Source organism: Hylaeus anthracinus, unplaced genomic scaffold (genome assembly GCF_026225885.1).
Source record: "Hylaeus anthracinus isolate JK02 unplaced genomic scaffold, UHH_iyHylAnth1.0_haploid 0, whole genome shotgun sequence".
Classification (NCBI taxonomy): domain Eukaryota; kingdom Metazoa; phylum Arthropoda; class Insecta; order Hymenoptera; family Colletidae; genus Hylaeus; species Hylaeus anthracinus.
In genome coordinates, this window is record NW_026533254.1 from 21327874 (window position 1) to 21342185 (window position 14312).

The 14312-nt window shown below is 30.5% G+C and overlaps 5 protein-coding genes across 11 annotated transcripts; 4 read left to right on the forward strand and 1 right to left on the reverse strand.

Annotated features, from left to right (window-relative positions):
- The first annotated feature begins 16 nt into the window (after nucleotides 1-16).
- Nucleotides 17-4548, forward strand: LOC128886401 (calcium-independent phospholipase A2-gamma-like). 4 transcript variants are annotated; one of them, XM_054141276.1, is made up of 9 exons: nucleotides 17-732; nucleotides 1386-1779; nucleotides 1860-2226; nucleotides 2297-2509; nucleotides 2643-2666; nucleotides 2889-3097; nucleotides 3177-3375; nucleotides 3467-3670; nucleotides 3756-4548. In XM_054141276.1, the coding sequence occupies exons 1-9, from the start codon at nucleotides 680-682 to the stop codon at nucleotides 4007-4009; spliced, it is 1917 nt and encodes a 638-aa protein (XP_053997251.1). In that variant the 5' UTR covers nucleotides 17-679; the 3' UTR covers nucleotides 4010-4548. The 4 variants fall into 4 exon arrangements, with proteins under 4 accessions (XP_053997251.1, XP_053997261.1, XP_053997281.1 ...); XM_054141306.1 differs by lacking the exon at nucleotides 17-732 and adding an exon at nucleotides 765-1265; XM_054141296.1 differs by lacking the exon at nucleotides 17-732 and adding an exon at nucleotides 765-1236.
- Nucleotides 4549-5689: 1141 nt separating this feature from the next.
- On the forward strand, nucleotides 5690-6471 carry LOC128886750 (uncharacterized). Of its 3 annotated transcripts, none has more exons than XM_054141910.1 (4): nucleotides 5690-5790; nucleotides 6022-6076; nucleotides 6140-6204; nucleotides 6305-6471. In XM_054141910.1, exons 2-4 carry the CDS (start codon nucleotides 6040-6042, stop codon nucleotides 6422-6424), a joined length of 222 nt encoding a protein of 73 aa, XP_053997885.1. In that variant the 5' UTR covers nucleotides 5690-5790; nucleotides 6022-6039; the 3' UTR covers nucleotides 6425-6471. The 3 variants fall into 3 exon arrangements, with proteins under 3 accessions (XP_053997885.1, XP_053997900.1, XP_053997894.1); XM_054141925.1 differs by having other exon boundaries at nucleotides 5754-5772; XM_054141919.1 differs by having other exon boundaries at nucleotides 5758-5833.
- A 245-nt stretch (nucleotides 6472-6716) lies between these two features.
- LOC128886694 (phosphomevalonate kinase) lies at nucleotides 6717-7883 on the forward strand. The gene is made up of 4 exons (XM_054141821.1): nucleotides 6717-6989; nucleotides 7061-7266; nucleotides 7433-7582; nucleotides 7678-7883. Exons 1-4 carry the CDS (start codon nucleotides 6877-6879, stop codon nucleotides 7797-7799), a joined length of 591 nt encoding a protein of 196 aa, XP_053997796.1. The 5' UTR covers nucleotides 6717-6876; the 3' UTR covers nucleotides 7800-7883.
- A 156-nt stretch (nucleotides 7884-8039) lies between these two features.
- Nucleotides 8040-10112, forward strand: LOC128886545 (m7GpppN-mRNA hydrolase). Of its 2 annotated transcripts, none has more exons than XM_054141512.1 (5): nucleotides 8040-8327; nucleotides 8460-9107; nucleotides 9204-9351; nucleotides 9431-9722; nucleotides 9812-10112. In XM_054141512.1, the coding sequence occupies exons 1-5, from the start codon at nucleotides 8281-8283 to the stop codon at nucleotides 10066-10068; spliced, it is 1392 nt and encodes a 463-aa protein (XP_053997487.1). In that variant the 5' UTR covers nucleotides 8040-8280; the 3' UTR covers nucleotides 10069-10112. The 2 variants fall into 2 exon arrangements, with proteins under 2 accessions (XP_053997487.1, XP_053997496.1); XM_054141521.1 differs by having other exon boundaries at nucleotides 8760-9107.
- A 648-nt stretch (nucleotides 10113-10760) lies between these two features.
- Nucleotides 10761-12300, reverse strand: LOC128886659 (heme oxygenase 2). The gene is made up of 3 exons (XM_054141745.1): nucleotides 11729-12300; nucleotides 11291-11489; nucleotides 10761-11227 (listed from the first exon to the last, which is right to left on the reverse strand). The coding sequence occupies exons 1-3, from the start codon at nucleotides 11829-11831 to the stop codon at nucleotides 10792-10794; spliced, it is 738 nt and encodes a 245-aa protein (XP_053997720.1). The 5' UTR covers nucleotides 11832-12300; the 3' UTR covers nucleotides 10761-10791.
- Between the last annotated feature and the right edge of the window lie 2012 nt (nucleotides 12301-14312).

Genomic DNA, 14312 nt, shown 5'->3' on the forward strand with positions numbered 1-14312 from the left:
ACGTTTGATTACTTCTGTTTCTATTGTATGTGAAAAAAATGATTATCGTAATGTTTACAACTTTTCTATTGCAAATATTTGTTTACTTATTATTTCTATGATTACACGTATGACTAAGAAATACATCCCGTGAAGGTAATTTGTTTGTAGCCGCGGTATAAACAACGACAATAACATGTTTACATGCACAAATGTAGACACATAGGTAACACAATTTGTATTCTTTTCAAAGCATTGAACCACGGGACTGTTAAATTCGTATATACCTAGCAACGATCTTCGTTGGTCCGATAGCATCGTATGATTTTGTTTACAAACTAAGCCCTCCTAAATGCGTTGGAAGCTCTCGTTTATATAAGTAGAATCCAACGCTGTGAACTCAGTTTAAAATCAGTGCGGTAACAAATAACCTACTTACTATATTCGACTGTTTAAAGAATTACAAGACGGTTATAATTAACATTGAACGAAGAAAATTATGTTCGCATTGTCGAAATATTTCGTCTAAAATCGTTTCTATGCTAAAAATTTAGTGTACGTATACATTTTAAAACGCGTAGGAAGCTTTATTCAATTATCTACATATTACCTGATAACGGATATTCAATACGCTAAAAGTATCAGTGTTCAAAATCTTATTCCACTTTTCCTCGTATCGAAAAACTAAAGGGCTGAAGGAATGACACGGAGTACAAACATAAGACATTATCGAAGATTTATCCTTCTTATAAGGTACGTTAGATTTTATAGTTGTTATTGTGTTTCTAATAAAGAATAAGCAGTTAATTTTGTTTAATACGCGTAATTTCGTATACTTAGCTACAATACAAATGTACAAATATTTTGATTTTATTGATATTTCGATTAATACGTTGCCTATGGAAGAATGAAAAATGATGCAATTTTCTTTTACTATAATGTCTATTATTCATTCTCATCGCATTTTACAGTATACTCACACATTTTAACAAACTGATGATTTAAATTTACATTCTTGTCATCGCTCGTCATTGCTCCCCTCCTTGTACCAAATTGTTGCACACGTACGTGTACATATGTATAATATGTATACATTTGTACCTAAAATCTAAATGTGCATAAATGTGTATAGACAGAAATTAGGCTCATATCCAAAGTAATAATAGTCAGAACGTCGTGCGTCGTGAAAAATCGTTGTTAAATTAAGGAATTTTTAAAACGTTTCTCGACGTTTCGCGCATCAACTGATTTTGACAGGTTCGCGTTACGAACAATAACTTTCTTGAGTCTGTATTTATATTAAACATACTAATGTTACAATTTTAAATTAGAAACTCGCGATTTGTCAAGAAATACATTATCACAATAACGAACACATTTGCATAGGTAATATTTTTCAATTACAGACAATTGACAAATAGTGCGGCAGATAAAAACAGTGGTGAAAACATTAATAAAAATAAATTGTTTGGCCAATTAAATGTTTTATGGAAAACAAAAATGTCGATGCAGAATTATTCAAAACTTGTAGCACAACTAAAAGATTACTTACACAAATCTGGTTATGATAGAAATCTACAAGTTGTTCTATCCAAAGATTGGATAGACTTTTTACAAAAATTAACATACACGCAAATTAATGTTTTCAAGAAGTTATCGCCTATCGAGTTTACAAAGAGTACAAGCAATAGTAAATTATCACATGTGGATAAATGTGACACAAATACGCAAGTGAAAAGTAACAAAAGTTTGTTAGAGACTCATCAAGGAGAGACATTTAGGGAACAAAAGGCACATCAGGTTTGTTAAATATGAATGATACGAAAGAATGTTATAGGCAAGAATCTGATTTTTCGTTTTTTTTTTTATCATTTTTACAGCCAATTTATGATGCAACTGTAAGCGAACCAAAAGTGCAAATCAAAGAACCGTCTAGTCTATCGCAAATACTTGGTAGTTTAATTGTTAAATTAACCAGTAAAAGTAGTACAGCTACCTTAGTCATTCCACCAAAATGGAAAGTAAATATTCATAAAGATATACCAAAGCACAGTATTCAATCACGAACACGCCATGTTTTAAATAGTATTACAACTGCTGAATCGAGTACCTCAAGGTGGAGGAGAATTGAAGATTTATTGACTCACATAGATCAATATCCGGAAGCTAGGCATTATGCGATTAAAGAGGGTGCAATTAGAATATTGCTCAAAATAAAACGGAAAACTAAAAATGAAGAAATAAATGGTACAAAGTAGTTCACAAATATTAGATTTTTTAGTAAATATTAATAACGCTAATGCATAAATGTTTGCAGCATCCATAAGAGAAGCACTAGCAGTATTGGGTTATGTTGATCCATTGCCTGGCAGAGGAATCAGAATTCTTTCTATCGATGGAGGTGGTGTACGTGGAGTATTAGTTGTAGAAATGTTGAAAAAGCTCGAAGAACTGACAGGGAAAAAAACACATGAAATGTTTGATTATATATGTGGTGTGAGCACAGGAGCTATTCTTGCTGCTACTTTAGGTATCTAAGCGTTATAGTTTTTCCTTAATTATTCATTAAATGCTTTCTTAATTAATAATTGCTCCATTCCAATTTAACAAAATTAAAACATCTAACAATGTCTATAAGTGTGTAATCATAGTTTTGTGTTCAGTTATTCCGAAAGATTCTAACACAGGTAAGAATTATCTATATCTCTATAGCATATTTAATTTCTTATTTAGAACCCCTAGTTTCACATGCTTAACAAAACTAAATTTTATTACAGTGCTTAATAGAATCCCTATATAATTTTAAGTTAGGTTTCAGTAATTAATGCTAAAATTAAAACTCTTGTATAAGAATGAAAGCAAATGTTATTGATCGAGTATAAATTTCTGTATAACCAAAATTTTTGTAGGTGGACATAAACGGAAATCGTTACATGAAATATCAGAATTGTATAGAGAATTGAGTACTAAAGTGTTCACTCAAAGTGCTATAAAAGGCACAAGCAACTTAGTATGGAGTCATGCATACTATGATACACCGCTCTGGGAAAAACTATTGCAAGAACATTTGGGTGATAGGGTTCTCATAAAAACTGCTCGTGATTTAAACGCTCCAAAGGTATTTAAATAATTATATTTCTTTTGAAAAACTGAACCAAACATAGCAGGGTTGTTTTTCAATATAAATTTTCGTTCAGTTTTCAGCCATATCTGCTGTAGTAAATCATGCACGTGTGATGGCTTATGTGTTTCGAAATTATACTTTGCCTCACAGAGTAGAAAGTCAATATATAGGATCTCATAAGCATAAACTGTGGGAAGCTGTAAGAGCATCGGCAGCAGCTCCTAGTTATTTTGAAGAATTTAAACATGGTGAATGTCTTCATCAAGATGGAGGTATGGTTAAACAGATTTAAAAAATGATAATTGATTTGAAACAAGAGAAATTGAATAAACATTAAATTGATTGATCTACTAAATCGTACAGGTATACTAGTAAATAATCCATGTGCAGTTGCATTACATGAAGCTAAGCAGTTATGGCCAAATAATCCAATTCAGTGTGTAATTTCGTTTGGAACTGGACGAACACCGAATCGAATTTGTGAAAACAACGAATCGACAGAATTAGCGATTTCTAGTTGGAAAGAAAAATTTTATAAAATTTTGGACAGTGCAACAGATACGGAAGGTAACTCTTCTCTGAAAGACTTCTGAACACATTTAAATGTTTTGCACCGAAAGTCTATTTAAATAACGATTGTTTTATTACGCAGCTGTACATACAATGCTGAATGACTTACTACCTGAACATGTTTATTTCCGCTTTAATCCGTATTTAACGGAAATGTTGTCTATGGTAGAGATACGACCAGAAAAGATCACTCAATTGGAACAAGACGCAAAAATGTATATACGTAGAAATGAAGAGAAATTCCAGAAAGCTGCTAAAGTTTTGTTAGAGAGGAGACAAATCCAGCAAAAAGTTATGGACTGGATTGTGTTACAGAAAAAAATATCAGGTCTATGAATCTATATCTTGCATAGATTTGCATGCATTCCATAACTTATGCAAAAGGACATTAAAAGTTATGAAAGCACTAAGTACAAATCACATATAGCCTATAATGTTTTTCTTTCTTAATAATAAATTATTTTAATATTTTTATTTTATGTCACACTTTCATAATGAAAGATTGTAAAAAGTTTTATATATAACTATATGTCTATAATGTGCTTTTACACATATATGTAAACAATCATTTTTTTAAACAATCTTAAACAATTCTCTAATGTAATTGTAATTTATTAGATACAATTTTCATATAAATAATTAGTTTGATAAGTAAATAAGTGAATTTCTTACTGTGATTTATGTATGCATACTAACATACATATGTATATACCATATACTTATATATATGTATACGTATGTACTTATGTATGTTATATGTGTGACATAAGATGCGGACACGTTATTTTGATATCACAGTAGATACAAAGGTGAGTTTTTTGTTACGTGATGACATATGAAGTATTATTAGTCAATAAAAACTTGTGTTATTTATATTACTGTGATCATTATAATATCAAAATGTTTTTGACCAGTACACTTACTACAGGTATACGTTAACTGTGATTATTGTTCTTAAATAGATAAAATGTTGAATTATTGTACGTTTACAAAATTACTTATAACTGTCAAAGTAATTTATATTTCACAACTGAATGTACTATTACGTTTAAATCTTAGGCTATTTTCTATTTTATATATAGCTATACACATTTGTGAATAGATTAGTACAAAGAAAATTTTAAATAAGATAAGAAATTTGTATTCGTATAAACTGTCGTCACAGTAGTTAAATTTAATTTATGTAGCATTTTAACAAATATTGCAATGTTGTAAAATAGATGGTTAATTACAGATTTTATATTTTAGTGTTGTCGGAAAATCTTTATGTAAGAAATATATGACCAAAAATATTCAGTATCACTGTATATGTCCAAATTTATATTTGTCAAAATATTTGACCTCAAATAATGAATGTGTTTTAAAATAAATCTATAAAAGAGGAAATATAACTGGTACTACTATTTGTAATCATTGTAATTGTATTCTGATCATCCTCAAGATTCCTATCATCCAAGAAGTTGAAAGAAAATTTCCTGAAGAGTAAAATCGAGTGATTTTGAAAACCCAATTTTGTAGTGGTTATAGTTTCCAATATTGTCGCTAGATGACGCTAATAACTAAAGCAGCCGATTTTTATCACTCCATTTATAATAATAATTTGTAAACAATTTATTGAAATTAAAAATAGTAGTATTATAAAGAAAAGAATCACGTTAATGATGTATTTATGAAAAATATAGAATAATTGATTTTTCAAAATAAATCACGCCATCTAGCAGCAATAGCAGGAAATATTTTCGCTACAAACTTGGGCATTTTCTCATCGATGGCGCTACTAGCGAAAGAGTCAATAATTATTGCTGCATTAAATAACTATTCATAAATATGATAAATTTGACATATTAACTAATATATCGGAGTGTTATAAAGCAAAGAATCGTGTTAACAATGCATTTATGAAAAAAAAAAAAAAAATTAATGAAAATGTATCAGTATTGCCATCGTACAGAAATTATGGGAACTATTTTTACGACAAACTTGAGTGTTATTCCATCAGTGGCGCCACGAGTATTATATCAGCCGCTCACAGAACGGCTTAGTGAGCGGTATAAAAACCACTGATATTCCTTTGGACTTCCGTTTCTGAATGCGTTTATGTGCGTTTACGTAGCTTTGTAAGTGTGAATTTTATTTTTATATATCTCTGTAATCTGAACGGTATTGAATACAATATTATTAATAAATAGTTTCTGTGGCTTAAACAATACATTTTGTAACAATTTCTTGCATTAGTTTCTTTAGTAATCCGTTAAATAATAAAATTCCATTTCGAGAGGCATATAACCTCAAATATTTTTGTTTAAAACGTATCTTATTGTAACTAATTGAAATAATTACTCTTTCAGATTTAATAATACGAGAAAATGGCGAAGTCTAAAAATCACACCAATCATAATCAGAGTGAGTATAACAAGAAATACTTTTTTCTAACAAAATATAATTATGTATTTTTCTGTTGATTAGATCGTAAAGCCCACCGTAATGGTATCAAAAAGCCTAAACGTTACAGGCATGAATCTACACTAGGTGTAAGTCATTTATTCGTTTAATAGTAGTTGAATAATTAAATTGATAAATTTTTTAGTATAAGCAATGTATTATTAAATACTTATCGTAACTTTTTTTTAGATGGATTTGAAATTTCTAAGGAATCAACGTTTTGCAAAGAAGCATAATCCGAAATCAACAAAACAACAAAAGAGGGCAGGAAAGCTCTTACGTAAAGCTCTTCGTGACGCTGAGAAATAATATGTTTATGTATTAATAACTTTATTATAATAAAAATTGAAAAACAATTTTGTGTTACATGGATACTGTCCTGCAGTGTAATCCTGTTATTTCTGTTTACAACTTAAACATTGCAATTATTTATCGTAAAGTAATAGTAAATAAAACAAGATTGTAGGAGTATTTTATCTTTAAAATTGTAATAAAACGTTTCATAAAAAAAATTATCTCTATACATATTTATAGTTCCGTATGTAAATTTGCTCTCGATTGATTACAAATGTGACATTGCTTTTACATAAATGCATGATAATCGACGCTGACCTTTCTTGTCAACTAAGTTACGTATTAAAGAAAATTACAAATTAATAGTTTAGATTTCATAACTCTCGAACTAGATGTACAGTGTTTTTATACTCGCTCGTCAGACACGGCCAACTAAATAACCGATTTTCAAGTAACCCAATTTCAACATGGCGGCCGAAGAAGTTAAAGAAAAAAATTCATCAAAACCTCGAGTAATTTTATTAGTTAGTGGTAAAAGAAAATCTGGCAAGGATTTTATTACAGACATATTACAAGAGAAGTAAGTTCTGAATTATATCAATGGTAGTGATAATAAAGAACTTTTGATCTAATGATGTATCTACTTGTCAGAATTGGTCCTGACAGTAGTGTCATTATAAAACTGTCAGGACCAATCAAATTTCATTGGGCTAAATCTTTGGACCTTGATATTGATCAGTTACTAGGAGATGGAAAATACAAAGAAACTTATCGCCTTGAAATGGCTAAATGGGGAGAAAATATAAGAAAGAATGATTATGGTTACTTCTGTCGTGCAGCTATAGACATGTATCATGGTAAAAAAATTACTTCTTTATTTTAGAATATTTATTCCTTGTTTCATGGTAAACAGTTTGTTAGCAGTATTCATTATTTATTTCTACTTAATCATTTTACAATGACATCTTCCTTTATTCATACCTAACTTACATTTTACCAATGATAAATATAATTTTTTTGAAGCATACAGCAAACCAATATGGATAGTAAGTGATGTACGAAGAAAAACTGACATACAATGGTTTGTAGAAAATTTTGGAGGCATATGCAAAACAATTCATATTGTATCAGATGATTTAATTAGAGAGAAACGTGGTTGGACTTTTATGCCAGGTAAGTATTAAGCTCAAAGCCAAATTACATACATATTAGTTTAATTATTTTCAATATTGAAGTATTATAATAATATAATAATATATTTAATGTAGGTATCGATGATTCCGAAAGTGAATGCGATTTGGATGATGTCAAATCATGGGACTTGAAAGTAATTAATAATGGTGACAATGTAGAGTATATATTGCAACAGATATTAGAACTAATTAATTAGCAAAGAATAAAGTGTGTTAAACTTGATAAATTTATAATAAATGAATTGGTGATAATTATTTAATAAAACTTATACTTGTTGATATGTCCGTTTACGTCCGTCTTTCGAATTGTTCCGAATCGTCGGAATTTCCACCATTTTCTTTCGTATTGTGCCAATCGTGACCACTAAACAGAGACATTTGTTAGTATTTTTGGAAGTATGCGATATTTTATCGACTAATAGTCGCGGAACAAACAGTTTTTCGTATCTGTGCTGATCTATAATGTTATTTAGTTAGTAAATAATAATTGACGTTAGATGGCGTGATTCATACGAGAAAGGAAATTGAATGACGCAAATTGAGATCAGAAAACATATCAATCTATGTAGAATAGTTGATGTTTACTTTGTCTCTACGAACTTCGGTCGTAAAAGAATTCACGTTTTGAAATGTAAAGTGGTAATAGAAAATATCTAAATAATTTTATTAACTTTTGAAATGGTGGATCACTCACTACCTTCCGATATTCTTGACGATTTGAGCAGGTTAGCTTTCGGAGATAATACTTAAAAATTACATAGTATGAAATATTTATATTCATTACATCTGTATGACCTCTGTTTGAAATAATGCAACTTTTTGACAATGTTTGGTTTTAATTGAAATCATATTTTCAGTCGATTTATTATTAATGTGCCAGAAGAAGAAAGGAAAGATTTAGTTCGAATATGTTTTCAAATCGAACTAGCTCACTGGTTTTACTTAGATTTTTACTGTACCGACGAAAACCCAAAGCTTAGACAATGTAGTATGAGAGAATTTGCCACGCACATCTTTTTCCATGTACCATTTTTAAAACCACACGTTGCTAAAATAGATAATATCCTTGAACAGTGGAGAGAATACAAACAAAATGTTCCAACATTTGGGGCAATTGTATTAAACGAAGATTTAACTAAAGTGTTGCTTGTCCAAAGTTATTGGGCAAAAAGTAGTTGGAGTTTCCCCAAAGGCAAAGTTAACGAAGACGAAGATCCTTCTCATTGCGCTGTTCGAGAGGTTTTAGAAGAAACTGGTTTTGACATTTCAAACCTGATAAATGAAAATGAATATATCGAATCGGTGATAAATGAACAATTAGTAAGATTATACATAATATGTGGTGTTCAAAAAGATACAAAATTTCAACCGAAAACAAGAAAAGAAATAAAAAATGTAGAATGGTTTTCTGTAGCCGATTTACCTAACAACAAAAAAGATATGACTCCAAAAGTAAAAATAGGAGTTGGTCCGAATGCATTTTTTATGGTTATTCCTTTTGTAAGGTAAAACATAATTATACTAGCTCGATACAATTTTCTATATGCAATGTTTGAAACTTAATTTATTTTAACTAAACTTTTGTACCAATTTCTGAATAGGAGAATGAGACGTTGGATACAAGAAAAACATTACTGGGAAAAAAATGTAAAAATAGTAAAAAGACATAGACACAGATCTCTTGGTGATGTTGAAACTGTTTCGAAAGGTAAACGTCAACAACCGCTACTACTTCCTCATTCTGTTCAGGTAATTAAGTTTAATCTATTATTAATCTTATATGTTACTTGAAAATGACCTTAATGTGTTTTTATTTAATTACTTTTAGAATGATATTCCAAGTTTTAAAGACATAAAAAATATTCGACAATCTAATACTTCACCAGCGCGAAGTCGTCGTGGTGTATATGATAATAAAAATGCTATATCAAAAGCAGCAATCAAACGTAACCTATTCGGTGAACAAAATGAAGATGAAACTTCAGCTGTTTTAGCCAAACAATTAATGGACAGTCCACAAGGTCAACAATCTTGTGTATTTTTAATGGATCCAGCTATCCAATCTGTGAAATGCAATCAGTTTAGTTACAAAGCGCAAGATTTTACCAAAAGAATAAAAGGTTTGCTTTCTAAGTATAAAGTTTTCTTTTGTATATGTACAATTTAAATTATTTTATATTTAATATATAAAATAATTTGTTCTTTTCAGATCGATCGCCTCAACTTCAGAAATCTCAGAATACACAGTTTTTAGAGGGAAATATAAAAGCTTTGTTATTTGGCAAAGCGGCAAGTAAACTACCAACGAATTTAAACAACATGTCTTCCCCATTCGGTGCTATCGAACGTAGTACACGTTTCCGTTCAAAAAATTATCTTGGAACACAAAAATACTCTACAAATTTTTGTTCAATGATTTGGACACACTTTAAGTTTGACAAACAAGCAATACTTAATTGTTTATAAATTTTTTTAAGAACTGCAATTGTCGTGTATTTTTTTTTTTTTTTTTTTTTTTTTTATATTCATACACATTTACGAACAATCACGTATAAAAATATAGAATTAAATGTAACTTTAATCATTTGCGATCTCAAGAATTTGCTCTTAAATTGTATTTTGTTTTTGAATGATCTTATCGTGTACAATAATATAATGATAAGGTGAATACATTACTAATTCGTAATGTTTCTTAAATATTTAACGTTTTTCTTTTATCATACACCCACGATAATTTAACTAAAAACTTGCAACGAAATGATTGGTTGATGCGATGATTAAATCAAATTTAAAGTATGACGTACAGACGATGATGACGCTACAATTTGTTTACAGGCATGGAAAAAGTTATAAAAGTTTACACATTGTACATAATTCTGTTTTACAAGTACTTATTTTTATGTAACAAATAAATCTTGCACATGTTTCATTCTAATTAACAGACTAACTACATAGGAATAACAAATTAGCGACCAATAATTAATCATATTGTTTTACACATAGAATGTGAAAATTAATTTCACTGTCTCAGCATAGACACGTACATCGCATATGTATCGTGTGATAGAAATTTGTCACATTTCAGTAAAAGTACCACTCCTATTCGTATGAAAATAAATTCCGCATAAAACAGTTGTCAAAAAGTTATATGTACACAATTATGGAAAAGAAATAATTTAATACATTTTATTACTTGAAGTAAACGAGAAAGATGAAGAGAATTAACATAAAAACAGTAATAAAATACAGTATCTTTTTAAAAAGTACAGTGCCAGCACCATGCACACTTTTGATAATCTCATTATTTAATGCAAAAACTATTTTACTTTCTTCGAGAAGTTTATTTTTTGTATCTTCATCCAACATTTCCGCAATCTTGTTCATTGTATCGCGCATATTTTGTTTAAGTTCATAGATACTGTTACTTTCAAAGTCTGTAATACTATTACCACTCATCTCGGTTTCTTTAAACGGTAAAACTTTCTGCATAAGTAATCTTTTTTTACGTAAAATGATTCCTCCGCTAAGAAGACCCATATATAGATGATAAATGTACGCTGTCAGTAATGTAGGATCAGTATCTTCTATTTCCCTTAAACGCATCAGATATTTGATGACACTGTCCCTGGAGTTTGAAACGATGTTAAATATATGCTTTAGATGATAAGACATGCAGACAAGACTATACCTAGGACTGTAGTTTTTCATCCATCCTTTTCCTAAATAAAAATCAAGGTCACGTTCGAAAGCTTTCGTACGTTGAAGTTTTTCGAGTGGAAATAATCCTATTTTGGTACTGCTCAATCTAAACATAGCACCCTCCAAATACCGAAAAATTTCATAAAATACCAACAGGCCATCGGCCCATACAGAATCATCGAGAAATCCTGTTTAAAGTAGACGATATTTGGCAATACGATAAAATAGCATTCTCAAATCCTTACAGTTATCTACCGTTACTTTCTTATATAAAGACCCTATCGTACAAAGTCATTGTATTATCGAATACACTATTCATAGAGAAGTAAAAAGTAACATTAAAATACTACAATAATACGTAATGCTAAGTGACACAAACAGTGAAAAACATTAAAATATCTCGCTTAAAACGCGCTGTTTATCTTACCAAATGCTAATTTCGCATTCACCAGAGCATCACTGATCGTATGAACCCTTTTAGTTGCTTTCCGCATCTTATCACAAAATGTATCTTCATTTTTATCCGACATTTTGACAAGATTTATGTATTTTTCGAGGTGGTACTACGAAATTGAGAAACAATTATGCTGTCATTCTTTTTTATTAAATATTTATGCATTCAGAATGTTTCACCGATCGCAAATGCCAAGTTGTAGGTATCACCATTTCACGTTTGACATCTAAAAACTAAAACACCATTATGCCATACTTGTGCGTTGATCGAGAGAGAATAGCATTCTCCACAAAATGCTTTGTTTGTTGTTTAGTTTGAAAGTAGACGCGAGATGACACTGTATTCGTATAATGAAGAAAACACCTCTTACAATCAGTACGATACGTTAATTATAGATAATTACAGTAAAGGTTCGAAGGTTCGAACAACGGTAGTTAAAAACAGTTGAACCGATCTGAAATTTTCTTCTTACTAAATGATATTACTCTGTTAATGTAAAATTTCGAATTGAATAAGTAGAAATGACAGTACGGTAGAATACTTTAACTCTACGTATACTCAATTTACATATTTTAGTAAAATTTATATTTCTTTGTGTAATAAGGACGTAACGCCATCCGTGGTACAATGCCTAAGCTTGTAGAGAAATAGTATATTCTCTTCGTCGCTAGATGGCGAACTAGTTTATTTAAAACCAAGTAAGGAAAAATAAGAGTTGATAAGTGTTTTTTCGCATAAGAATAATAATGATCATGACTGCAAATACTAAAAATTTATCCCCCCCAAAAAACGTTTTGAAAACGATTCTGAAATTGAATTGTAGGTAGGCAAGTTTTGCGAAAATAAAGCCCCAAACCCAAGGAAGAAGAGAGTTTTGTAAGTGAATAACGCGATACAATTTTTTTAACGAGAAAACGACTTCAGAATCGTGTTTCTCGCCCCAAAAAACATTGAAAACCATATTATGGGCGAGATCTAAAAATAGAAATTTTCTGGTCGAAAATCGGCAAGGCATCAACCTTGGCCCTTGAAATTTTCAGCTTTTGCAACTATTTATTTTTTTACTCCAGAACATTAAATGGGAATTCGATGAAATTTTTACCGAATGTCTATGTTCACAATAGGTACCCATAAAAAAATCGGTGACCCGCTAGAAAAATTGTAAGAACCTCAAAAAAATTCGTAACTGTTTTTGAGGTTTGTGATCTTTGACCCGAATTTTGAGAGTGTCCATAAATCCATCTGAGCGTTTTTTAGCATTAAACAACTTTTGTTGGGCTTTAAAAAAGCTTTTCAACGCTGTATGTATTGATTAGATTGGTTAAGAATTGAGGTAGTTATGGATGTTTAAAGTTGACAAGCCAATCTTGGGTCACGATTTTTGTCAATTTCCCCAGGGTTATTATAGGGAATAAAAAAATTGTATCCAATCATATAAATAACATATTTATTTCGAATGTTACGAATGTAATTTTTGTTTTGTGCGACAAATGTTGTTGGTATTCATTGATTTTTCATACTCACGAAACTCGGTATTTATAGGGTTTTTTGGGTGCTGAACTCGAATATGATGTTATTTTTGCTTTAAAAAATTTTCCTGGGGTAGTTTCCAAATGTTGTTAGTACCAAAAGCAGTTTTTTGACAATAACTTGAGAAATAATTTTCCTAGAATTTGTAAACAACTTTCACTGAATTTCTCGCATCGATTTTAGTGCGAATCGATAAAAATATTGCCAAAATTAAAATATTCGCTTTTTGGCTTTTTGAATTCTTTTTGGGCACTCTGAGGTCCCATCCACAAAGACCCTCAAACACGGCGAAACTTTATTAGGGTCTAGAATCACCAAAAAGAGTGTAAACCAGATCTGAAGTTACATGACCGTGTTCTCCCCTTAGTTAGTGCATTACAAACCAATGAAGACGTCTTCTGAGAAAAAATAATATGTCTTGTCGCAGGAAATTATTAAGTATGGTGCAGCAGGTGGTGGTTCGCGATCAGTTAGTCGTGAGACATCCTGTCACTTGATTTTCAATCTCTCCAACTCTTGCGTGTGCTCGAAGTCTGTAAATTTTTAACTGTGCACGTCCTTTATTTTCTCAAATTTTATAATTATTCCCTTTCTCGTTAGCTAGGTTTTCCATCAAACGAAGAGGATTTTTTAAGAATAAGAATAAGAATAAGAAATTTCATTCGTAAATTATATTCGTTAAAAACTTATCGTTATTTAAAGACACACGTCTCGTATTTGGAATTTTTCAATGATTAAGTGTAAATTATTCGAGAAGAAAAAAGAAGAAAATATCTTGAGAACGTGTATAGAAGTGCGGAGGCGAGGTGTGACGAGAGGTGAAGAACAAGGTACGTTCTGCTTGGTATTTCCATGATGAACCTGCAGATATTGTACGTGCTCCCGTCTCATCCACCTTTTCAGCTCGTCTGGCAAGTAAATAAGCTACTTTCTCGTATCACCGAAGAAGAAAAAAATACCGCGAAAAAATAAGAGTGTATTCAACATAACCATTCGGTAGGTAATACTCGTCGAGATTAGAAATATT